At 40.7% G+C, this 26,128-nt stretch overlaps 1 protein-coding gene across 2 annotated transcripts; it reads left to right on the plus strand.

The window, feature by feature from the left end:
* The first annotated feature begins 2,291 nt into the window (after positions 1 to 2,291).
* crispld2 (cysteine-rich secretory protein LCCL domain containing 2) lies at positions 2,292 to 26,092 on the plus strand. 2 transcript variants are annotated; one of them, XM_086026687.1, is made up of 16 exons: positions 2,292 to 2,306; positions 6,471 to 6,589; positions 9,674 to 9,945; positions 12,309 to 12,427; positions 14,482 to 14,614; positions 17,272 to 17,387; positions 17,772 to 17,872; positions 18,357 to 18,530; positions 18,604 to 18,664; positions 19,920 to 19,986; positions 20,071 to 20,204; positions 20,295 to 20,338; positions 20,443 to 20,515; positions 20,868 to 20,943; positions 22,028 to 22,158; positions 24,954 to 26,092. In XM_086026687.1, exons 3-16 carry the CDS (start codon positions 9,682 to 9,684, stop codon positions 25,003 to 25,005), a joined length of 1,545 nt encoding a protein of 514 aa, XP_085882813.1. In that variant the 5' UTR covers positions 2,292 to 2,306; positions 6,471 to 6,589; positions 9,674 to 9,681; the 3' UTR covers positions 25,006 to 26,092. The 2 variants fall into 2 exon arrangements, with proteins under 2 accessions (XP_085882813.1, XP_085882812.1); XM_086026686.1 differs by lacking the exon at positions 2,292 to 2,306 and having other exon boundaries at positions 6,366 to 6,589; positions 9,608 to 9,945.
* Positions 26,093 to 26,128: the final 36 nt, after the last annotated feature.

Genomic DNA, 26,128 nt, shown 5'->3' on the forward strand with positions numbered 1-26,128 from the left:
TATAATCCATAAACATGATTAATCTTCGTTTCGAATGCACGTCCAACTATTCGATGTTTCAGTACCTTTTCCTGTTCTCTCAACAAGGATCTTCCTGCAAAAATTCACCACTGGTGCTTGATACGCAAATGGGCCGATACATTTTGTGGTTCAATTAGAAATGGTATTTAAACTGTCCTCTTAATCATGTTAACACTTTGACCTCACGAGATGAAGTACCTTGCCATCAAAACTGGATGTTCTCATAGGGGAGTGGCTACTGAAGTGTCATTAAGTTGCAGAGACTGGAGTGGTAAATAATGTATAGTTGACATCTGTGGAAATGGAGGGGGGGGGTTGGAAGAGTGGAAGTACTGAAGTACTGAAACATTGAATCGTTGCATTCAAAAGGTTAGACAAATTTGTTATAGTTCATTTCTAGTTTACCTTAAGTTCAAAATTTTATGACTAGGGTTTGTAATGAAATTAATACAATTGATGTACATAAAATTACAGTTTTTACTCATCCTAAAAAACAATTTTCACAAATGTAACATTTTGCAGTTTATTATAGTTTGCAACAAAAAAAACCCCCAAAAACACCTCAAACTATTCACTTTTGTAGCACAAGGCTCCCACTGTTATGATCTCCGGTTTGTTAAGCTGCGGTAACATTTTGTCCAAAGTGACCTCATGACATCACCATGTGCCATTTTTAATCAAATAAAGGGCCACAATCCTAAACATACATGAGCAAAGTGACCGTGAGGCCCCCGCGCTTTCAGTTTTTGGGGGAGATTCCTGACCTTGGGCCCCTGTGTGAAGGACACATTGTACACTATGCGCTCCAGCAGCTGCTTCCAAATGCACCCAGTGAGGCTTTTTTAACTCACGTCAGCATGTATGTCAGAAGCATGCTTCCAATGACATTGTGCACGCTTGTGCCAGTGAAGCTGTCAGCCTGAATTCAAGCACTACGTGAATAATTACAGGCTGTTGAAGCCATTCTATTCTAATATTCAAAGTCGGACTACCACGGCCTTGAAGTCGGTATCTAATTCGACTCCGAGTGGCCACAAAAAAAAAGCCTTCCAAAGTCTCAAATGTAACACAAAGAGGCCTGCGGGGGGTTTGCTTGTACGAAAGCCAAGCGAGTCGTTTATTATAATGGAGCCCATTTTGCTAAAAGAATGTCTTCCATCTGAAACGTGAGCTAGAGGATGAAAAATGTATACCACTACAACGCTGCGGAACATGTCCAGGAACAATCGATGCCCTTTTTCATGTTGATGTTATACTCGCACCATCTACATGTGGTTTGCACAAATCGACAATGGCAATGTATTATTCTGGCAGCGTTTCATTTATTCTGCAAAAATGATGTGTGGATGCGGACTGGTATTTAACCTTACATGCAACACCCATGATTTGTGAGGGGTGTATGTAAAGTTCCTCATTGTTCTATTGAGGCTTACAATTGTGTTTGAAACAATGTTACTTATCAGCCAAAGTATGTGAATGTTGAGACAAAATTGTATACTGTTAACATTGAGTTTCCCATCCTTTATGGAGCCAAGGCACATGTCTTGTGTATTATATTTTAGAAAACTCTCATTGCACAGCACCACACAAAAATGTCACAAAAATATATACATTGAAAGGATCTGGTCTCAATTTATTCACAAGTATTTCATACGTGTGACATCTGAGGCTGTTTACTTGAACACAAAACTATTCTGTTGAATGTATTGCAACAGCTGGTACCCTTTCGACCGCTTAATACTGAGTAGTCACCAAGATGAATAACTCATATCCGCTTCACCTCCTAAAGCATCCTCCTTGGCTGACACTGACAGCAGCGCTACTTACTGCAACTGGCAGGAGTGTCTGGCTCCTGCTGTTTGCTATGCAATTTCGGTGTCACTTTGAAAAAGGTTGAAACCATTGGTAAGTTTGATTAACAACAAAAAAAAACTCCATTCAACTGGAATAACCCCGCTTTGTGTTCAAATCTGCACTTGCACAGTCAGAAGATGGAACCGTCTATTGTGTGAGAAGTGATCATGATAGCTTCAGCATTTTAATGTTTGCTAGTGTGTGAATTAATTCTAAACAATGATTGTCTTATACTAAACATTTTTTTTATGAGATGTTTGGGCTCCCTGGAAATCTGACCATCTCAAGAAAAAGCTGTTTGCCTGGTCATAAGTTCAACCCAAAGTCACCTGGGTTGTGGTCCAACTCACCTGTGACCTTAATGAGGACAAGCGCTATGGAAAATGGGTGCGGAACTGACTCCTTGAAACGTCAACATGGGTCAAAAAGTGGTAAGTCATTTTGTAATGTAATTCCTCTCAGATTCAATTTCATTCAAAAGACTTAAAATGTTATCGTATTACTGCGGTTTTGCACAAGATACATGTATTCTCATTTTAAGTGACGACAAGGGAGCATCTCTCAGCCTTCCGCTTCTGGGTGAGTTACGTCTAATTGTGTATAATTAAGCTAAGCGTTGTTGGTTATGTAGCTCTAATACTTTAGAGATCAAGGAAACAGATATGTTGGTGACTTAAATCTAGTTTAATATGGAGACCACAGCTTACTTTAAGGCAATGGAACCATCTGATTACTCCTAGCTAATCAACAAACGAAGGTTGTGAACAAATATTATGATACTGGCAATCTCAGAACTAAAAAGGGTGACTTTTCCGGCTTTCTGTGTGTTTTTAGGCTTTCTTGTGACCTTTTTGTCCATCCGGGATCATTAAAACATGTACAATGGGGAATTTTGAAAATGTTAAAGCCATTTAAATGGTAATTCAGTTACTGGAATAATGAGCAAATTCAATAGGATACATGCACCCCCATGCTCAGGCCCAAAAAATGAAATGCAGTAGAGTTTTATTATGCGGAGTCATTATTGTTTAAATGGTATGTGATTAGAAACAGACAGTGCAGTATTCCCCCAGCATATTTGTACATTTTTTTATTTTTTAATCTTTGGGGAACCTAACCGCTGCTGTTTGGGTTGTTGTGATTAGCGGGATCCCTGCCCTGGAACGGTCTAAAATGCTTAACGCAAGTGTAAAAATGCTTAACATTTCTGAATGTCAGGAAAGTGAAATCCATTGTCACCAAAATGTATGTGGACATCTTTAATTATGCCCACCCTCTGAATATACTGTATTAGGAAAATCACCCCGATAATTTGGGATTTAATTACATTGAGCCTTTCCCTCTCTGTAGAAAACCTTAACATCAATACCAAATGCAAATTTTTTTTTTTTTTTTAATTCGCTCATGTGCAAGTCAATACACCGTAGTATTTGGGGGGGAAAATACTATGTTTGTAGCATTTAACCTGAAGTAGGATCAAATGTATTTCCGAGTGCATTCGAACGTATTTGTATGTTTGAATGTATTTGCCAGTCCAAATATTTTTACTCCACATTAGCAGCTCGACGCTTCCGCAGACTAGCAATATAGGACTAGCAACGATCGAATTAGCCGAAGGTAGCAAGGCTACTTGGTATTCTCATTCAACCAGCTTGTTTCCAAACTTTCATACCTGAGTGGAATGACTGTGTCACCTTATTGGCCAGAAAATGTGCTACTCCATGCTGAGTTATAGTCCAGCGAAAGTAACCCGAAAAGTGGCCAATTAACAGACAAGATGCCAAAAAACATGATTAGCAACTACAAAAAACCCACCTAGGTTCTCAGTCTCGCTATTGCGTGGGCTAGGATTAATTTTATTTGTTTTTGTTGTACATTTATCATCAATGTTTTTTTTCTAACTCTCGTTTATATCGGGTTTAATGCTACTATTGACCACAACATTGTGACAAACTTTAATTTGAGCCTGCAAATTTGAAAGAAGGAAACAGGTAGGCCTATTGAACGTCATCTGCTGTAATCCTGCTTTTTATGCCTACAGAAAGCGACAGCTATTGGTTAATTCTATAATTTCCATCTTTGGGCATGATTATTGATATATATATTTTGAGATTTGTTTGAGGGAAAAAAAAACATTTTTGTCCTTTAAACATTGAGGGATAGGGACACTGCACAATAGTTTTGTTGTCCATTGCTTTTGTTCTCGCTCAGTACATTACAGTGTTTAAATGTGTTGGCATTATTTTAAGTATGTTTAAAAACCATAAAAAATTAAAGCGACCTAAATGTTATAAAGTCAACTAATTAACTAACTAACCAGTAGTGCCTTGGGGTCCAATTGTGTCATTGATATGGGCCAATGACTTTGTCCCTCGGGGCCTAGGGTTGCCCTGTTGCAGCATCTCTGACCACAGGTGAAGCAGAAGTCAAAGGAGACCTTAAAGTTGCTCAGCTTTGCGTCGTCATGCGACCAGCATGGACATTTCAATGCCCTTCTGTGGTTTGTTTTCCTAATCAGTTTCATGTTCCATATGCCTTCTTCATTTAGTCTCTCTGCCGCTTTCCTCCCCACTGAAGCTTGCGTGTGTGCGTCATGTTTAGAAGCTCTCCAAACCACCTCCTCCAGCCCCTATCTAAATAAACCCACACACTGTAATACATATGAAGTACAGTGTGTGTATGATGGTGGTTCCCCCTTGAACACCACAAAGAAAAACTGCAGTCACACCTGCTTATGATTATATAACGTCAGAAGAGTTTCCACTGAAATTGTATGAATTATGCATTAGAGTGTATACATAATACAGTATTCTCCTCCTCGCCCAGTGGTGGGAAGTACAAAGTACAAATATTTTGTTCGTGTACTTAGGTATATGTTTTAGGTATTTGTTCTTGAGCATTTATTATTCTGCTAACTTTATTTTTACTTCTTTCATTTCAAAACATCTGTAATTTCAACTCCTTCCTCTAGTGGTATGCAAAGGCCCACTGAATTGAATATTCAAATTTCATAATGATACAGTTGCTTATACTTTTTTTTTTTTTAATCTAGTGCATTACATTAGTTAAGTACATTTCAGTTGTATTTAACGTTTCAGTTTTCAGTTCAATACTACGGAAGCATGGAACTGCCAATGCGGAGTAAATTATGTTTATCACACTGTTAAAGTTCAAACTGTGCATAATGTGACAGTTGTTTACAATAATAGTAAATAAATAACGTTTTAGGAATACTCCCTTTGCCAAGTTTTTGAGAAACACTCGGGCCTAGTACGCTACCTGATTTTAGTGTCGGTTATCCCTTTTCACACATATCTGTACTTCTAGTTAATTACAGAGCGCTATTTTTTTCTAATCTGCACCCACTGCATTTTTTTGGGTAAAAGATGAATCAGGATGTCATAGCAACATGATATCTTAACACTGCAATTTAACTGCAATAAAAGCGGTAGTGTGGAAAACCCAGAGTTGCAAAATGTTACTGTCCATTTGCGTCATTCATGTGCCACCTAGCCACTTGCCACACTGATTGTTTAACTGGATGATGGCATCGCTTTTAGTCAACATTCACTTATATAGACCAATTGGGACACACCCAGTCATTCCGGGGTTAGACAAAACTCTCTAGATCCTTCTGGATCTTTTTTTTTTTAATTTAGTAAGCCATTTGGTCTGCTCCCATACTTTAGAAAAAAAAAGGGGAAAGCCCTTTTCTATTCTGAGGTTCACAAAAGCTTGCTCTGAGGAGTTTGGTGTGAATCAGTGGACATAAAAAATCTCCCCAGACTCACTCCGACATCTTGTGCAAAAATTTCCTTGAAGAGGCGTAGCTGTTATTGCTGCAAATGGATGGACAGCGTCTCCATATTAGCTTCAAATGATCATTCCATGTTGCAATACTTTTGCCAGCTCGTGGTGCCAACACAATATCTGAGAGTATCTAAACAGCATAGCTGATAGATGAATAGAATTTACCAACACACAGAGAGTGAAAACAAAGGAAATCTATCCATTCATCCACTTTCAGTAGTGTCCTTGTTAAAATTGCGGGCGAGTTGCAGTCCATAGCAGCGGACTTTTAGGTGAGAAGCAGGGTACCAGTATCGTATCGGTACCGATACCGGTACCGGTACCGATATCTTTTATGAGCGCGGATGCTATATGCCTGTAACTCGTTCTTGGACTCCAAAAATGATCCAATAATACACACTAATACTGCCAAGTGCCAACTGTGTTCCTTATGTTTATATTGTAACACCATAGACGACACTTTGATGAAGTTATTTAGTCTCGATTTGAAGCGTAAAACCATCTTTGTGTGCGTGCACTCTTGTCAAGTGGTTGCTCACGCACACATGTGAGCAGAAGTCAGTCAGCCAAGCTCCACTCTGGGCTTCTGATGCAGCTGCTCGACTCATTTGTCAGTTTGATGATTAACATTATTTGTAGTTTTCCCTCCTGACGCGAGGCTGCTGCTGCTGCTCGTGTGCACGCTGAGCCAGGAACATTTCAGGGAAGCTGGTGTGGGGGAGGATTTCCCCCCCCCCCTTTCCCTTCCCCTCCTCTGATCCTGAGGGGTCCTTTCTCTATATAAGGATCTCGAAGCTGCTCCGACTGTAGACACATCCTGCGCGCTGACAACTCTCTGCTGATCCTCACACGGGAATACAAGACAGCCCTCAAGCAAGTAAATAGTGACAGAAGACAAGCAGAGGTGAGACAACTGCATAGTTTATTGTTGTTGCCTAAATCTGCCTTGAGACAATTTTTTTCTTCATTCATACCAGTTTTGTCTATTGCGTTCCACCTAAAAAGGCACATTGTAGCTGCAGCCACTGTGCAGTAGGCACAGAGTTGAATGATGTGAGAATACTTTCTGCAGTCTCCTCAACTCTCATTGAAATGAAATTCAATTCAACATTGTCATCCAAGACGATTATGGGAGTGCTAAAAATGTGACTTTGTGACTTCTTCCACATCTGTCATTCTTTCTTTTGTATATAATTATGAAGCACTTTGATTGACAGGTAAACAGTCTAAGCTCAAGTCCCACTGTGATTCCTCTAAGGAACATAAGGTGTAAAGAAAGCTGATGAATGGCATTATGTAATTATACCATTCAATTTGGCTCAATTCTCATCCCCGGCTGAATTAAGATAGTATATACTGAACTAATCGCCTGTGAAGGCTATAATATTTATTTTATGCAAAATGATTTCTGTTGTGTTTTGTTTTATGAGGCAAAGGATAACTTCAGGCTCACAATGAGGCTTGGACAAAGCATGTACTTGGGTGTCACCAAATATGGTCCCTTGCATGAAAAAGATAGATGGATGGGTAGATAGACAGATAATATAAATAAACACTTTATTCATCGCATGATTCTATGGCGGAAGTTAAATCTATTGACAGTGATGTATATTGCTACAATGATAAATTATAATAACCCCAATAATTTGTGTACAGTGTATGAAACTTTATATGCATAATATTGCACATTGAAAGTCATTTGAACAGAAAGAGATCTGTAATAACAATACAAACAATGTACAGTAGAGGAATGGCCAAACCTTTCCTACTGAGAGCCACATCCACAAAAATGGGAGCGAAAAGGGGGGTGGGGGGGAGCAATTCACCTTGTGGTTTCATTAAACTTTAAAAAAATCTAAAAAAAGTAATTTCTCCTTACTTTCAAATTTTGTTACATTGTCATTTTTTAATTTTTGCAAATCCATTCCAGTTCCCAAGGGTTGTTTTTTTTCAACAACTCAAAAACAATTGCACACAACAGTCTTGCACTGTATAAAAAGTCACAATAATAACATTTCTTATCCATGTACCAGCAAACACAGAAAATGTGAGCGCAAAACATACCTGTACCTAATTTATTGACCTTCCAATGTAAAGAAACCACTGTGAATTAATAGTGGACAGATGTTGTGATGTGTGCTGCTGCCATCTAGCGGTGAGCGTTTAAAGCGCACCTCAAATTTGGCTCGTATTTGCATGAAAAGAAAAACGGGTCAAATGATAGCTTGCATCTCGAAAAACACAGTCTTGGCACCATTGTATGACAATATGCGGCAAGTCGAATAAAAGAAAAAAAAGGGCAGTGGGCCACAGAATGGCCCCCTGCTGAGGTGAAGGAAAGGTCAGCCCCACCCCCTCTGCAGAAATTTCTCAAGGGGCCGGGCTACAGGACGCAACAGTATGCAGCCGTCTTCTCGCCCCGTCTGTCACTCGGGTCTAAAATTCAGGAGAGCCGTGAGAAGGGCCCGGGCAGCGAAGCTGCTCTCGCTTGAGTGCGAGCAGCGGCAGTAGGGTGTGGTGCCTGATGCCTGATGCCTGGTGCCTGGCTCAGCTGCCGCTGGCAAGGCGTGTTGACACAGAGCCGGTGCCAGACCTCAAGCCGCCTCTTTGCAGCCAGAGGGAAAGAGGTGAAGGGATTCAAGGATAAGGAGCAAAGCAGTACGAGCGAGAACCCGTGTTTGTTTTCTTCTCGGTTCACACGGACCCACTGCACCTTTCTCGCTTTATTTGAACAAGTCCTCCCTCTTGTTAGACATAAATCATTATTGGCCGCAACATTAGCGACAAAATGAGATCCAGTACTCAGCTGTACTGTAGCAAAAAAAAAAAAAAATGCCTGCACAAGGTAAAAATGTTGACTTTTCATTGATACATCAGACAGGTGTTCATTTAACACTGCGTGCAACACAATGTTTATTTTTGTGGTTGTAATACTAGTTTGCATCTGTCAATTCTCGAAGTATGAGTTTTTTTTTTTATCTTTGGTTATTATTTTCAAGGACTGAATTTTTGATCGGCTTCTTTTGATGACCTTCATTGGATCATGTGAGTGCCCCTAATAGTGTTCCCAGCGTGTAAATGTGTATATTACAGAATCTGATAATTACAGTTGCGATGTCATTTTCAGTCGACAGAAGTGACAAAATGGCCGCCCCCAGAGATGGCTAAAAATGGGTGGATTAACTCTTATTCTAACAAATGCAATATTTATCAGAATGCCTTGTTTCAACTAATGGGCCTCCATAGAACATATTCTTGAAAAAAAAATATGCGTCGGTTGACTTCTGCTTTAAGAATTTGTTGTTGTTATCCTTTCGGCTTTTCCCCTCAGGGGGTGCCACAGCGAATCAAGCACACGCTCGATTCGCATCATTGATTTGGCAGAGCATTTTACGCTGGATGCCCTTCCTGATGCAGGGCACACACAGACACCATCACTTAGCGGGAATCGATCCCACCCTGCTCGCACGCAACTCGGGCGTGTGTACCACTACACTGTCAGTGACTTCCCTTTCCGAATTTAGCTCCTAAATATATTTCTGTGTTTTCCTTGAAAAGACATTTATCTGGACTTTGAAGGGAATGATGCGTCCGAAGATCATATTTAAACCAGTGACACAGTTACTAATAATTTCAATTCCAGTAGAAAAACCGATGTCATTTGTGTGTCATTTGACACTTGTGCTCATGACGGTGAGGACATGATGTCTATGAGTCATTTGTGCAATTTTGACATCATTTCTGGTTAATATTCTATTGTCACATTACACACAAGAATTTAGCAGTAATTTGTCAATATTGTGGTGCAGTAGGAACTCAAAGCAGGAGGAAGTTTTCAGTGCATGAGATGTGTAATCAGTCAACTGTTGTAATTTGTACTCCCACAACATGAAGAAACTGATGAAATGTTCCGTCCTGCCAGGTTGTGTCAGGACCGGCCCCCGTCACATATAAAAAAAAAAAACGCTGCTGTGTTCAATCGTCGTAGTGTCAACAATGGCCTTCATCCCTCTCCTCACCCTCCTGCTGCTCTCCTGGCTCGGAAGCTCGGCGTCTCTCTTCCTGCCCGACTCGCAGGAGCTCAGGCAGCTGTTGAGTCGCTACGAGGAAGAAGAAGTGGGTCACAACAGCACCGGCCAAAATGGAAGCGGCAGCAGGAGCCGACGTGCCATCCGCTGGTCGGACCGGGAGGAGATCCTCCAGCTGCACAACAAGCTGAGGGGTTCGGTGTACCCCAGCGCGGCCGACATGGAGTACATGGTGAGGCACACTCGGGGAAACTCATTACACATGAAGCGATTTGGACAGGTCAGCACCAAGATATGCCTTTTAATATATCCTCAATATCATTTGTTTTTTTTCCTGATTTTTTTACAAAAGTGAGACAAAATGCTGTTCTGTGTCTGCTAAAGTGGATTCTAGATTTACCAGAGTGTGTTAAATCAAGGACAATTGTGGGGATTTTGAAACTGTAAATGTAATAAATATGAGTATTTTTTTTTTTTTTTCAACGGGAAAGTGGTAATGGTGTTCAAGGGGGATCTTGAAACAGTCTGAAACTCTCTATGCTCCCACCACATTTGCACAGGTTCCCACAGAAACCTGCATTTGTTGGTGTTTGAAGAGTTATGGTCGGATCTCGAAATAGTAAGAAAAAAGTTAAGCCATGTAAATGTGTATTTTTATGGGACAGTTGTTAGGATGTTCGCGGTGGAGTTTGAAACAGTCCCCAGAACTGTCTGTGTTTCCACCACATATTCATGTAGAACCATGCACATTTGGGGGAATCTCGAAACAGTAAAACAGTCATGTACCGTAAATGTGTATTTTTATGGAACTGTGGAGAGGGTCTTAATGGAGGAGCTTGAAACAGAGACAACTGTCTGTTTCCACCACATTTACACAGGGGTCATGGAATCATGTACATGTTATCTTTGAAAGGTCATAGGGGAGCTCGAAACAGTAAAAGAGTCCAAATCATTGAAATGTGTATTTTTATGGGAAGGTGTTCACAGGTGAGCTTGAAACATTCCTTAGTGCATTTGCACAGCATCTTGCAGAAGTATGCACTTTTTGGATCTTGGGGTTATCTCGAAACAGTGAAGGTGAAAAACGGTGTAAGAATGATCATACTGTACAAACTAAGCTTAAGCCTCAGAGGTCAGAGGGTGCCTTGACACAGGCGCGAGATCAAATAGTACGTATGTGCAATGTAGCAAGTAAAAATGAACTGTCCCTTTTCGCTGAAACATTGATTAAGGATTAGTCATCCATTTGTTAATGTCAGACAGTCTATGAATTCATTTGGAACATGTTTTGAGTTTATAATTTCCTATAGACAATTACGGGGATAAATAAAATAGCACTGCGTTAACCACAGACCTCCAATTTATGCAATAAATTTATGTAAGTGTGTGCTTGGAAAATTGAATGTGCTGATGGGTTAAAATACCTTTAAAAAGTTAAATAAAAAAAAAAAAAAGTATTTTCTCTCAGCTGGAAACATGCAGTCATGACGGCACGCTATTACCAGCCTGCTGCGTTGTGTGTTTCTTTTTAACAAGCTGGATAATAATGCTGACTTTGTGCAGTCTACCTGCTTCATGCTGGAGAAGACAAGCGAGGGGGGGGGGGGGGGTGTTAGGAGCCTGCATGGCACTAGAGTGGGCAATGTAGAGCAATTATTGTTGTTGGGACTCCTTGAAGGTTCGGCAGTGTGTAAGGAAAAGTTTGTGTGTCCGTGTGTGTGTGTGTGTGCCCGACCACCAAAAGACTGGAAATTTACTGAGGAGTTACTCTCAGAGGCTGAGTAAGGTGTCCTCTGGTCTGGAAAGCTGTTTGAGCATTTATTTGATATCCTTAAAATCCTTGTACTTGTACGCTCTTTGTCCTCACTATTAAGACAATTCAGCACACTAGCAGAATAACTAGGGTGCACTAGTAGACAGACTGTCTCACTAGTGCCGTCTCCTTCTGCGACTGTGTGACATTTCTGTACACTTGTAGGACAACGATGGAATACTAGTACTAGCGCAACTGCATATTACTAGTGAGGCAAAACGGCATTAGTAGACAGCTGCACATAACTCGTAACATGTAGTTGTCCCACTATTGAGGAATTAGTGTGGAACTAGTGAAAAATTCTGAGATGGCTTTCAAAGTACTAGGGTGCACTAGTAGAACAACTGTGTCTTACTAGTAAGATTTTTTTTACCCCGCTCCTAGAGTTACTTTTTGCCTACTGGACCACAATTAAAGTTTACCAGTAAACTGCTGTGCTGCACTAATAACACTACTATGCCCAACTAGTAGGAATGTGTAACTCAAGTAGCCTCCTAGACTCTACTAAGATCAAAAAGTCCACTCATAGCTTAGCCTCACTAGTAGCATGTAGTTGTGCTACCAATGTGCAGAAATGTTTTACGTTGGTGAAAGGCAGAAGTGGAAAAACTTTGCTAGTAAGGCACAGTTGTTCTATGTTGCATACTTTGCTGTCCACTAGTACACTGATATGAATGTTTTTTTGTGGATTTGGGCTCAAAATTCACATTAGAATGTTTTGTAATGCTTTTATTTGGGTTATCCGAACTGAATTTCTAAGTGGATCTGGTGAATGTCGACAGGTGTGGGACGATGAGCTGGAGAGGTCTGCCACTCACTGGGCTGAGATGTGCCAGTGGGATCATGGACCTCAGGATCTCCTCATGTCCATCGGGCAGAACCTGGCTGTTCACTGGGGCAGGTGAGACCCTCCAACATATCTTCTTTTGGTCACTTTTCTTCCGATGATATTTATTTTCCATGTTGGAGCTGCTCCTCAATGAACAGGCGAGATGTTTTCAGACGGCAGTGCAGTGTATTATTTTGTATTTACAAGTACAAATGAATACAACGTAAATTCCAATAAAGCATCCATAATTTCAGAATGTTTGTAAATAAGCGCCAGGAAACTTCCAGGTGTCAGAAATGTGACTGACTACCGCTGACCTGAATAGAAACGATGAGAAAAACTTAGTGTTTAGGGCTGCGCCGCCAAATTGTTTGATTTGTGATACGTGCCATCAATTTCCAACATATCTGCTTTTGAATCAACTTATTTGCCAGCGTTTCATCTCAGTTTGAAGCAATTTACTTCACGGAATGTCATCTTTTCGACTGACAATTCACAAGGCTAGAATCATCACCCTGTTTTCTCTATCTTGGCCTTGGCCAAATGACATGTAAGGTTTGTTCACGAATCGTGCTATTGGGGAAAGCTAATGCTTAAATTACCCGGAAGTGCATTATCACATCATGGTGAAATGTCGTCATATGTATGCAGTGTATAGTTATTAATTGCTGCCCATGGCTCCAAATAAGCGGTTTCACATTGCAGTTTGTGAGTCAAAATGTGCATTTTGTGCCTCATGGAAACACACTAAATAGCAAAATTGAGACTCACCAATTCATCCCAATAATTGAACTGCCGAAACAGTCCTAAAAAGCTTCATTGGGTTAGACACACGTGTGTTAACGTTGCGCTAAGCACTCATGTCACCTGCACATGGTCTAGTCAGAGGTCAACGCAAGCTCAATGCTACTTATGCCACGCCAGCTAGCTAGCAACGAGTTTTGGCCGTCTACTAGTGTGACTTAACACGTTGCGGAGTCGCTCCTGAGTCAGGTATGACACACTACTACACTTCTGACAAGTATCATTCTCACGAGGGATGACGAGGAAAGACGGAGAAGCCATGCTAATTGCTAAGCTAGCCTAAGATCAACATGTTGTGAAACACCGCAATTAAGTGCTTGGTGAACACCTTCGCCTTCAATTGTTTACTTTAAGATGTAGCAATTGGAATACAACAGTGACTCCTTCCTCCTCACACATGATCCAGTGCAGTGCAAAGTGTATGTGTGTGTGTGTGTGTGCTTACTTACACACGGTGTCGCTAACGACATCTGCCGGTAACTCATTTCACATTGACAGTCACTGGCAATCACTTAAGTGTTGTCGACAGGCCCGTCTGGCCGAGAGCTGGCGAAAATCGTGCCAATTGCAAGTAGCCTTTTTTCCTGTCTCCACTGCTGGCCGCCACCACACTCTGTCATTCATGCTTTTTTTTTTTTTTTTTCTCCACCCACAGGGCACCATAAATCGGGCCAAAATTCTGCCAAACTGTGCTAATCTGTGTTTAAAATGAATTTATGTACATGTACATAAATGTTGTCTGGGGTCTGTCCATGTATCATTGGGAAAGCATTAATATGATGTTATAAATTCCTCCCGCTGCTTCTTTTAAGCTTTCAGGCAGATTTTTTAAAAAGCTGTGTTGGGTGGGTAAAGTGTGCCATATAATATGTGGACAAAAAGTATTGGGAAACACCTCCATCTGTGATGGTTAGTTTTGTCCATGTATACAGTCTGAAGGGGTTGACTGTATGAGTGTGTGTGCGACCACAGTAGGCCTCTGTGTATTGCTATCACAGCAGGTGCCCTTCCAGGAATCAGCTCTCGTTCTCACTGAGCCGCCATACCTCCCCCTTTCCCTTCTTTTCTTCCCGTGCCAGCACACCCACTGAGGATTCCCTTCTTTCCGCTCCCTTGCCTCTCTCTTTCTCCCCCATCGCGCTGTGCACTCTTCAGTGCCCTAAAAAGACATGTTTACAGTACTGATTTGTCAGGCGGTGTTTACTTTGCTTTGATGCTTTGTAGTTCTTTTAATTTCCCCGTGTTATGGAGGAGAAGTGGTGCTGAGAGGCTCACGTGGTACCAGATGGTGTTTGACCGAATCTACTGTATTGTGTGTGCAGATACCGCTCACCCGCTTTCCACGTTCAAGCCTGGTACGACGAGGTGAAGGACTACACCTATCCCTACCCTCACGAGTGTAACCCATGGTGTCCAGAGCGCTGCTCCGGGCCCATGTGCACCCACTACACGCAGGTGAGGGGAGAGCAAACGCACAAGAGGGTCTGTAAAGGGGCATTAGAAGGAGAAACAAATGGGCGCGCTGGTGAAAGAATGAAGGGCAGGCAAACCATTAAAAAAAGATTATGCACGCATGCACATAAGAATGAAAATTGGCACTTATAAAGATAATAATGATTTGTTTTGAAAGTTTTATGCAGTCTAAGAGATGATTTTTTCATATTGTTTGTGGTTGTAAATTGAAGTGGTGTAGAACTACACGGCTGCATCGTAATGAAGAGTGTTGCTAATAATCTCACATCATCTTTCCCCGTTGAAACGAATGGAAATTCCATTAATCTGTTCCCGCCTTTCCCCCCCGAAACTATTTTTTGAAATTAGCTTTTTCATAAGGAAAATGACACTCAGTCTATGACATTGTTCCGCATAAAAACATATAGTAATAACGTTATGAAATGGAATGTAAATGATTAATTCATTCAAATTTGTTTCAATTAATTTGTTAATGAATTTTGGTGTCTTCTGGTGTGCATGACTTGGCCACCACGTGACAGCATGTAACAGTCATGCAGACAAAAGAACTACACTCAACTACTATTATTGACTCTGTAACCTTTAATAATCCAGTGTTAGTCGTTCATCACAGAGGATAAAGAAGGTGTCTATGATTACTGTTATATTGTTTATGTACACTTGTGGCTGCACACTTTGTTTTCAGCAAGCCCTTCCAAAGTATCTCCCATTACGTGTTAGCAAGCAGTTTCTGTTACCTGGTAAGGTTACCTGGTTTATTGCCTGACAGAATTTGTGGTTCACAATTATTTGTGCCCCAATGCATCCACTTTGCTGTTGCCTTCACAACTTTCACCATTGTGCACTTCTGCCTATACAGCAAAGAGATGCAAAGGTAGATTTTGCAGAAACCCAATCAAAATTACTTGAAAGACAACACGATAAGATTATGTTGAGCGTATTCTCAACCATCAAACAATGGCTCTCTATTGAATATAAAACACGTATTAAAAACCATTAGCAGGATGCCATAAATGGCATAAATGAATATGAGATGGTTTCAGTCTAACCGGAGTAGCCTACTATTATCTTTTGTCACGTCATCAAATGTGATTTTGAAGATACTGTAACCTAATTTTTCATGGCCGCTGAGTGTAGCTGCGTTTGGAGAAAATCTTCCCTTCTAAGTTTGTCTTGAAGCTGCTCGGATGTGTTTACAGAAACATCCGGACTCCTCCTTCTGCCCCTCAGCCTGAAACCTGACTAGGGCCATCTGGTAGTCATTCGCACTCATCCCTCAATGCTTGACCTGGATTCCTCTAAAGATGCTACAGTGAAGGGGGCACCACTTGAACTGAGCATCCAAACCTTCCTTCCTTTCAAATTTAAGTGTACAGAAGAGCGATGCGCTTCGGTTCATTACTTTCCCACCTTCCCCACTATATAAGAACTCCAGCACTTTCGTTCACATCACTGGTTACCCAGCACAACTGCAATGCGACGTTAGCTAGCTAGCTATGACCACACCACTGAAAATGCATCTTTCCTTCCAATAGTCTGCTGGTGTAGCTGTTTAAGAGTACGTTGTTTGCCACGAGTGTGCGTACATCAAGGAGAGAGGGTTGAAGAGCGAGGGGAGGAAAAGAAAAAGTCTGCGGCATGTGGAACAGTGCTTTGCTCTGGCGTGGTTGCTTTAGAGCGCCTCGTTGTCACGTTGTGGAAAAGCCCCACGATGACCTGGTGGGATTTATTCCAACTACTGGAGGCTCTAAGCGGCTACATTTTCACTAGGAAAGATGCGAGACGAAGTAGCATCCATTTTTTACAGGCTTATTTGAACAAAACAAAGTTCAAATTCAAGCAGGGAAACTAGTGGACATGCCCACAGCATCTGAGAGCAAGTCGAACGGCTTGATACAGTATTTCACGACTTTGAAGCCTCATTTGATATACGATTTTTTTGTAATCATTCAAATTTGTCAAATTTAAAAGACGTCTTTTTTTCCCCCCCACTTTTAGTTCAGCAATAAATTGTCAACACCGCCGGACAATACTCTCCAAAGTATTCAGCTAACGTCGCAGCACACATCACACATGAATTCTGCGTGCTGACTCATTGCTTCCAGTGGCCTCGAAACATCTCTACCAGGAAAAAAAGATGAACATTCCTAAGCAGGGAGCGCACGCACACACGTTTGAAGGAAAAGGAGGAAAAGTTAGGAGGGGTTTTGGAACCTGCAGTGTCGTATTCCCCTCCAAATGACACATCATTCATCTTTAGCACCGCTGCAGCAGTTTTCCGTTTAATAAGGTGTTTTATTTTACCTTGGACGCTTCCGAGTAAGATATTAGAGCATGACGGCTTTTCCATTTGGTTGATGCTAAGATCCCAGTGGGCAAAGCGTGTTCACACGAGAGGAGCCGCTGACGGGGGCATAAAAACAGGCTGGCCACTCCGCTGCGTCCCGCTGGCCTCGTTAATCGTGACCGCATGTCTGCTCACTTCCCCTGGAATGATCCATTGACCCGAAAGCTGGGGGAGCGAGACGACTTGAGGAAAAATGGGCCGCCAGTTTTATAGGTTAACCTACTAGATGTTTATTTCATTCATCCAGAACATCCATCTCACATTGGCCTGTCTTTCATTCCCCTCTTCACAGGTGGTTTGGGCCACCACGAGCAGAGTTGGCTGCGCCGTGCATGTGTGTCCGCGGATGAACGTGTGGGGGGAAACATGGGAGAACGCCGTCTACCTCGTGTGCAACTACTCCCCAAAGTAAGACCAAAGATTGCAGAAATGATGCCTTTGCTCTTTGCTTACATTTTTTTCCTTCTAAAAGTCCTGGCAGCAAACTGTTTGTTCCTAACGTACTCACAGCTGTCGGCTTGACCGCTCATTTGAACGCTGAATGACATTTTGGGGCCACTCGAATTCCTCCCAACGTCAGAAAATAGAAAAACGATAATGAAGCCATTGGGAAAGAAAAATAAGTGCTTGTTTCCATTCCATTTAGAGACAACGAGGAGGGCTTTTATTAGCCTCTTAGGAGTGTTGACCGCAGGCGGGTAGTGTTAAAGTCATTACAAGAGCGGCGAGCAAAGTGATGCTGACAAGTTCCAACCCTCGGTCAACATGTGTGCCATGTGTTCCTGTGTGCAGAGGCAACTGGATCGGGGAGGCTCCCTACAAAAATGGCCGCCCTTGTTCCCAGTGCCCTCCCAGCTACGGAGGAGGATGCCGAAATAATTTGTGCTACAAAGGTGAGCGGGGAGAGTGTTGTTACGTTCCATTTAAATACAGTGGATCCGTGGAGGCAGAGGTTCTCCAGCTTTTTATACCAAGTACAGCCTCAAAAATACTCAGCTCTTCAAGTAACGTGAGATACGCACGACCCGACTTACGGGCTTTTCATCAAGATCCGTCACTAAGCAGATTTTTTGCTTGGAAAAAAACTTAAATAATGATTATTTAATTGTATTGCACATAAAAGTTAAAAATACTCAGTAAATGTTTAAAAACAAACACGTTCTATAGGATTAAATGCAAATGTATTGTAAAAAAATTAAAAGTTACTGGTAAATACGACTGAACTGTACTTAGTAAAAGTAAAAAAATGCACTGTACTGGATTATTAAAAGAAAAAAAAAAAAGAGGTCTTGTCCTTTCAACATGGGCATTCAACTTTAGAGGTTCCACTATTCGCCCCAACCTGACAACCTTTCTAAACTTTGTATCCAACGTTAGACTCCCAGCGCACAGAGACTGAGGATATGAACGAGGTGGAGAAACCTCAGGTGCCCGTCGTGCCTCGCACAACCGCTAAACCCGCACCCAAACCCTCCCCTCCAAGAAAACCCGTGTCCAGGCCGTCCACGCCGAGCAGCCCATCCTCAAGGAATCCAAGTAACACCAACCTAGGTAAGTCATACAATACCGTACTTGACCTTTTACCTTTGATCTATTGTTTTACCTCATTTTTCTTTTTTTCCAGCTCAGAGCATCAAGTGTGAAACCAGACTGAGAGACAAGTGCAGAGGAGTGACCTGCAACAGGTAAAATTCTATCATTTTTATTGGTTTTAATTATGTACCTGCACACAGATGCACACCCAGTGGCCACCTCAGATAATGATAAAATGAACTTGAATTTATATCGAGCCTTTCAAGGAACACAAGGTTGCTTAAATTATGACACTCTGTAAATTATGTATAGAACTATTCTTCTAGAGCTGCAACAATTAATTGAATAATCGACAACTTATCGTTATCAAATTAATCAATAATTATTTTGATTTATGATTCATCGTTTAGAGACCTTGTTTTGAATATCAGCCTCCAAACAGTAAACATTCTCCGATTTCTATAGTCCTCCATGAAAGCAGACTTGTTATTTTTGTGTTGAATCAAAATATGTTTGCAAACATCTGCTTATACTTTAAAAAACAATGATCAACAAGTTTGTCTTATTTTCTGACATGTTACCAAAGCAGTAACTGAGTCTTTATGAATTGGTCTGTGCAATTCCTGCACTGTCAATTTTAAATATCTTTTTTTTAATATGGGGATGGAAATTATTTTTAATTTTTAATTTATATTTTAATTTTAGATTCATCTATTAATCAACAGAATAATCTGCAAATTAAGCAATTATTAAAATAATCGTTACCCCCCCCCCCCCCTTCCATTCTATTAATGTAAAGAAGGAATCTGTTCAAGAGAAGAGTTTCTAATGTTGGTCACCAGCTACATGATATACGTACATTGAATTTAAATGGCATATTATGTGTATACATTGTATTTACATATGATGAAAATCGAATTGAAATGAAGCATTTTCAATAATTTAACAGTATACACACATATAACTGGTCGTGGTAACTAGCTCAACTAAGCACACTGCCAACATATTTATCGGCCATATGGTGGTCCTGTCAGAGCTGCCAAAGTTATATTTATAAGAAAAAGGGTGTCCTAAAAGGCCCAAAATTGAACTAAATAAAGCACCCGATATATTGGAAACAGTTCTCGGTATGATTGCAATGTCAAACTTCAACAACATCATCCATAAAGTGGTGCCTTGAGATACAAGCAGTCGTTTGGACCGTTTTGTTCTTTGCCTTGCGAGCAAAATTCTGGTGTTTTTTAAACCGTTCTCTCAAGGCACCACTGTATTGTTAAATTAATCCCTCCCAGAGAGAGTTGATTCAATAAATTAAAAAAAAAAAGAGCATCATTATCTTGGTAAAGACAACTTTAATTTGGTATATCATTGTTCAAAATAATTTGACATCTTTTTCTGATTCCGTAGATACAAGTGTCCCGCGAACTGCATGAATAGAAAAGGAAAAGTCTGGGGAACGCTCTACTATGATGTGGTGAGTATTGTTGCCGGAGAATAATACAACAATTTTACATAATGACTAGTGATTGAAAAAAAGTGTTTTTCATTGTTCGAGTAGCAATCGAGTATTTGCCGTGCCGCCATTCACTTTGGTGCGATCGACAACAACGGAGGACTTGTAGACATCACAAGGATGGAAGCAAAGGTTCCCTTCTTTGTCAAAGCCACGAAAAATTCCATTGAGTCTTTCAGGTAAACCTCAATTTGTTCAAAGCTATAGTCTATGCAGCAATAAATTGTGATTTCCTCGCGTCTAAACACACATTTCAATGTGCTTTACAGTAAATATAAGCCAGGAAATGCTTTTACGATGGCCAAAGTACAAGGTAAGAGAAGAAGTACTGTAATGACATAAGATGACCTGTGCATCACCTAGTAAAGCAACGCGCTTAACGTGTGTATTCTGTATTCTCTCGTTCATCTGCAACAGAAACCAATATTGACTGCTACACTACAGTGGCCGAAATCTGCCCATTCAAAAAACCCCTCTCACATTGTCCAAGGTGACTCATCATCACACGCTCTCACTAAAGCATGCGAGACTCAGCTTATAACTAGGCCTCGTCTATTTGTGGGTCATTCTAGAATTGGTGGACGTTAAAAAAAAAAAAATCATATTTACGAATCACTTTCACTGCAGCTACAGTTATTTTTTTTTTCTCAGAACTACTGCAATATACACAAAATGGGAACCTTTGAAACTAGGGACCAGAAATATCCTCCAGTTCTGGAATGATCCTTGTGCTGTCATTCTAAATGCATATTATTCCAAGCAAATGAGTTAAAGTAGCATTTTAACACAACCCTTGAGGTTGTTACATTTTGACAGTTGCTTTTGTCCAATTACTTCTTCAGAGTCTTCTGTCCTTCTGACTGCAAGAGTCAACCTTCTTACTGGTCACCAGTTATTGGCAGCAACATCTACACAGACGTAAGTGATGAGATTTTGGGAAACATACTTACACATATTTTAAATATATGATACATTGATTGATTCAGGGGTACATTATGTGATGGGAATGATACCAACCCATAAAACCCAAATACATGACAAGCACTGTTTTTCACTGTTTTAAAAACAGTACAAAGGGTTACCTTGGAGTCAAATAATTGGAGTACTTACATATAGACCTTGAGGAACTCCTACTAGCTCTTTACGAATCATTTTAGAAGAGGTCCAATGTGTGATTGTTGAACTTAAGAATCAAGAGATGTAAGAAATTTATTACAACAAGATGCAACCTGAAAATAAAGGCAAGAACAGACGTCTGCTTCAAAAATAAAAAAATGAGGTTGTGAAAATGAGCCTTTCTGAAACTTATAAATTCACATCTGTTGCGTTGTTGATCAGTATGCGCAACAATGGAATTTCAGGAACAATCTGTTCCAGGGGGGCAGCTTCACTTTTTTTATTCTTAAAACCTGGGAAGCTGTGAGGCAAAACAGCCGTTTTTGCTCCGATTCTGGGTTGTTGAGCCCTGAGAAAAACTAAATGTATGATTTAAGCCTTGAGCTGCAAACCTTGGGCAACATTTATTTACAGCGGCACCTTGGCTTAAGTTTCGAGTGCCCCGACTTAAACATTTTTTGAATTACGATAGTTCGGCACCCATTTTCTCCCGTGCAGGAAAAAAGCAGAACTAGACTAGTTTGTTCATGACCACTGCAAGCTCTTCGAAGCCATGTTGTGGATTGCTCCGCTGTAACGCAGACTAAACAGTGATGTGCAAGAATTCACGTCACCTTCATGAGTCAGTGTGTTGAGTGAGCACCGGCACTGGCACGTAACGTCTACGTGAAGTTGAATAGGCTTTCACCTTGTACGAACTTTGCCTCCAATGACGTCCACTTGGCTGCACATCACAGCTCCCCAGAGACACCTGGACTGTCAGTCCTGTTACAAGTCAACAGTCACAGACGCAAGCACTGTGTAGCAAATGTGCCCTGGGACGTCTCCTAAAAGAAATATAAACCTGTGGACAAGGTACTAAACTGTGCCTTCTTTCCCTGAACAGAACTCCAGTATTTGTAAGGTGGCCATCCACGCAGGGGTGATCCCACCAGACGGGGGCTTCGTGGACGTCCTGCCTCTGGACAAGAGAAAGAATTATGTTGGTGTGCTGAAGAACGGCATCCAGTCTGAAAGGTAATTTTTTCGGGCCGGAAAAGATCCATTTAAACTTCTGAGCGAATCAAGATAATGCTAAAAATCCAGGATGGTGGTGGTCTAAAATAGGATTGTTTGGTCTTGACATTAAGTCAGCTTATGCACTAGATTTCTTCTCTTCTTTTTTTTTTTTTTAAACTGAAAATTGACCCTGTTTTCAACTGTACATTTTTAGGAGTCAACGCAAGTTGGCAAAAAGTGTAATATTTCATTTATTTGCAAAATTGCAGATTTTTGGGGGCACGTATCCTCTTTTATTTTCTGAAAAACAAAAATTTCAGGCTTTTTGTGTTCAGGCCAAAGCAATAAAACTGTGCTTGCCCATCTTGTGGCATTTTGGTGCCAAGAAACCATGTAGAAGTGAGTTTAGCAGCTTCATTTCGACCAACGTAAGTGCTTTGCAGCCACCTTGTGGCATCTATAGGCGATTAACCTTTTTAAGGGGCCAAGAAATAAAAAGTGGCACATTCATACACAAACTTCGACAGCCGCAACTGACAGACACTCAACAAGTCATCATGCGGACTCGCTGATGCTTAGTCAGTTAACAGCCAGTCGTTAACCAGGACTCACAATAGCCAGCTCTACACTCTCATTCGCTGCCTCCCACATCACTCACCAGACCATGCCCCATCTTCGGAAGCACACACACACTTCAAAGTATCAGATATTGCAGTGTGGAGCATGACTAACCCAAGTGAAAAAAAAAAATACTTTTGTTGACCTTACATGCACATTGTGTTGTCTAATAACACAAAATTTCATTTTATCCAATTAGATCCAATTGATTTATTATCCAATCTATCCAATGGGATAATCAGTAGAATAATCGATTCTAAAAATATTCTATCGCTGCAGCCCTAGTTGAGTCGATTCACAAATCTGCTTCTTGTTGGTTTGTTTTCTTGAAAATGACCTGAATTTCTTTGCTTAAACCCAACATCAAATCTGCTGAACGAATTGCGGTGCATGTTTGGAACCAGGCTAAGAGAAACCCTGTTCAGTCTAAAGACCTTACACTGCACGTTTAGGCCCGACTGTGGTCTGACTCATCCCGCACAGTGGATGAGTCTCAAAATCAAATCAAAGTCCATTTTCAAATCAAATCAAACATAATATTTATCTTCTTGGGCACTCTGCTAATGTCCAGCCAAAACGCATTGGATACAGCTCAAATTTGAGATGTGTTTGAAAGAAAGGTACATTTATTCATCACACCATAGCAGGATTTATGTGTGTTTAAAGCACACAGCGGCTTGCTTGCATGCGCGCCATGTTTCTCACATCGCTGCGGCCGGCTCAGACGGTGCAAAACGTAGGCGAGGGAGGCCTGTGTGGCCGGCGCTGTTGTAAGAGTAATGGTGTGGTTGGCTGTGCGGATGGGCCACACATGGGATCTTTGCTTACTTTATAGTCCTGCATTTCAATTGAGTGTGCAAAGTGCTGAGTGGGCCAAAAAAACCTGACCGTTCTGACTACAATGAAAGTGTAAAAAAAAAAAAAAAACAACCCCGCTCGTGCAATTGGGCTAGGCGGTCTCAGGTCAATAAAAGGCTGGGTTGGAGGTCTGCACTCTGGGCCAACTATATGGCAGCTGCCAGCTACGGTGCAGTACTATTATATGGACAAAGTCTTCACCGTGGATCTGATTACTCCAGGCTGGAAACGCTGACCACTACCTAATCAGTGCTTTCCTAGAAAGAATAATTATGTGCGATATGATAGCAGGTGAGCGGGCCTATCGTGATCATCAATTCATGTGCGGCTTCAAGGTCTCACTGATGAACTAATTATAAAGTCCTAAAGTCTAATGTTAACACGTGTTAGCAGGTCCGTGCCAGTAATATGTTACATAATACCCTATGTTCTTGTTTTCAATTCAGGTGCAAATGAAGGCTTTGCATGAAACCATCTTACACCATCCAAGTTGCCATATTTATGATTAGAATATAAATATTAAGCACAATACATAGCATTGATTTTTCTTGTAGAAAATATTATTCATGTAATAATAACACTTTTTTTCCTCTAACTTCATTAGATCCAAGTAAACCTTTCTAGATGTTTTTTTGGCGCTTACAAATCTGATTTTATGCAATGGCAGTAATATAATATGTATTATGGTAATATATTTGATAATATTTATACATTAAGGGTTTGGTTCAGCAGCAGGTGGATTTTTTTCCCCTGAAACATCATAGCTATAAAGCAAATTTTTGTAAGTCAAACTTCAAAACCAAAAATGGAAATATTTCAAAAACCTGATGTGCACGAAAAAAAACTAAAAAAATACATTTAGGGACACATAAAGCCATCACTGATTAAAATTTGCTATTGGCCAGCGTCTTCTGTACCGCAGAATCAAAATTTCCCCTAGACGTAGGGGTGGCCATCCACCATTGGCCACCAAGAAGCTCCGCCCCTGCTTTTCACTATTTTTTTTTTTCACTCCTACTGGATACATATCTGATTTGTAACCATATCTGAAAGTGGCTTAGGATGGATTTGAAATAATCAGAATTGTACTGTGCACATTGACAAAAATAATGTGATACATATGGGCACAAAAATGGAATTCACCTGCAGTATGAACATAGCCCAAGTTTCAACAGTAACATTTTGCAACATATTAAAGAAATGTTCTGAAGTTCCGGTAAAGTGTCGCCATTGGCTACCATGCTTCTGGTAAAAGTGTTCTGGAAAATCAAATCCAACTTCCTTGCAAAATGTGATTGACAGCCCTTCCTAATCATGTTAATTGCTCTTTCTCGCAGCAAGAGCAACACGGAGGGAGGCTCCTTCCGCGTCTTCGCCGTGAGGGAGTGACGCGTCTGTCAGTACATCCGAACGTCACCTCACCTGCTCTTGAGGAACAGGAAGTGCTTGCAGGTTTGATACCACAACCATTCACGTGCCTTCGGTGGAAGCCGAGCGTCTCCACACAGTCTGAACTCTTTCCCCCTTTAAGTAAATCAAGGAAATCACGTTTTCCCACATAGAGAAAGCTTTTAGAAAGGCTTCACGTGTGAATGTTGTAAATTATGATGCATTGAACAGCTGGTGCTGGCTCTATGAAAGTTTTTTTTTATGTTTACATTGGTGTTATTAATATTTTTTCATATGCAGGAATGTAAACGGATCACATTTTATTTAATCAGCGTGTACATAATATATATTTTGAAGCCGTACCATGTATTAACATTTTTAATGTTGTTGTCTTCTTTTGCGATACTTCTCTACTCCAAAGGATGTTGGCAATATTGTGGTTACGTTTAATGGCATCTGGGTCACTTCTGCATTTACTTCTTCTGCCTTTATTTCCAAATGAAAATGTTTGCCTCCCCGACCCCACCCAAGACAGATGAATGTGTCACATTTCAGTTACAGAAGCATTTTATATGTTGACATGGGAGCCATAATTCGAAGTATGGAAGGTTTCATGTTCAAAATCAAAATCATTAGTTTATGCACTTTTGTAATATTCTACACTTCACTGCCTTTTTTTTTTTTTTTTTGTGAGAAATGTTTCCAAAATGGACAAAAGTACAACTACACCCTCAAACCAGGCTAATCGGTCCTCATGAGCAGTATTTATTGTTCATATTCATTTGTGGCCACTAAGAAAATCTTTCCAGCGTGTTTCTTTATTCTACCTCAATCCTATCGCTATGCTTGGCAGTCCGGTCTTTAACATACCACAATTGTAATGGGAAGTACATGATGGGTTTTGTAAAGTTATGGGAACTGTAAATAATGGTATCATTTTGGTCTTTTTTTGTTTGTTTGTTTGTTCTTGCAGCAAAGTCTGTGTTTCAATTCTCTTAGTTGCCTTGTTTTATACAGTCATGTATACTGTAAATGAGTTTTATATTTTTTGCACAATTTAAAAATAAAATTGAATTTTAAACTGCAACATTCAGTGTTTCTTATTGACAAAAGAGTTGAGTGA

This window comes from Filicampus tigris, chromosome 3 (genome assembly GCF_054856515.1).
Source record: "Filicampus tigris isolate MCC_2025a chromosome 3, RoL_Ftig_1.0, whole genome shotgun sequence".
Taxonomy (NCBI): domain Eukaryota; kingdom Metazoa; phylum Chordata; class Actinopteri; order Syngnathiformes; family Syngnathidae; genus Filicampus; species Filicampus tigris.

What these genes read in the sequence shown, in the direction of transcription:
- crispld2 (XM_086026687.1), top strand. Translation starts at nt 9,682, where the DNA reads ATGGCCTTCATCCCTCTCCTCACCCTCCTGCTGCTCTCCTGGCTCGGA. An exon ending in TACGATGGCCAAAGTACAAG is followed by an intron (nt 20,339 to 20,442) that starts GTAAGAGAAGAA and finishes CATCTGCAACAG; the next exon opens with AAACCAATATTGACTGCTAC. An exon ending in AACGGCATCCAGTCTGAAAG is followed by an intron (nt 22,159 to 24,953) that starts GTAATTTTTTCG and finishes TCTTTCTCGCAG; the next exon opens with CAAGAGCAACACGGAGGGAG.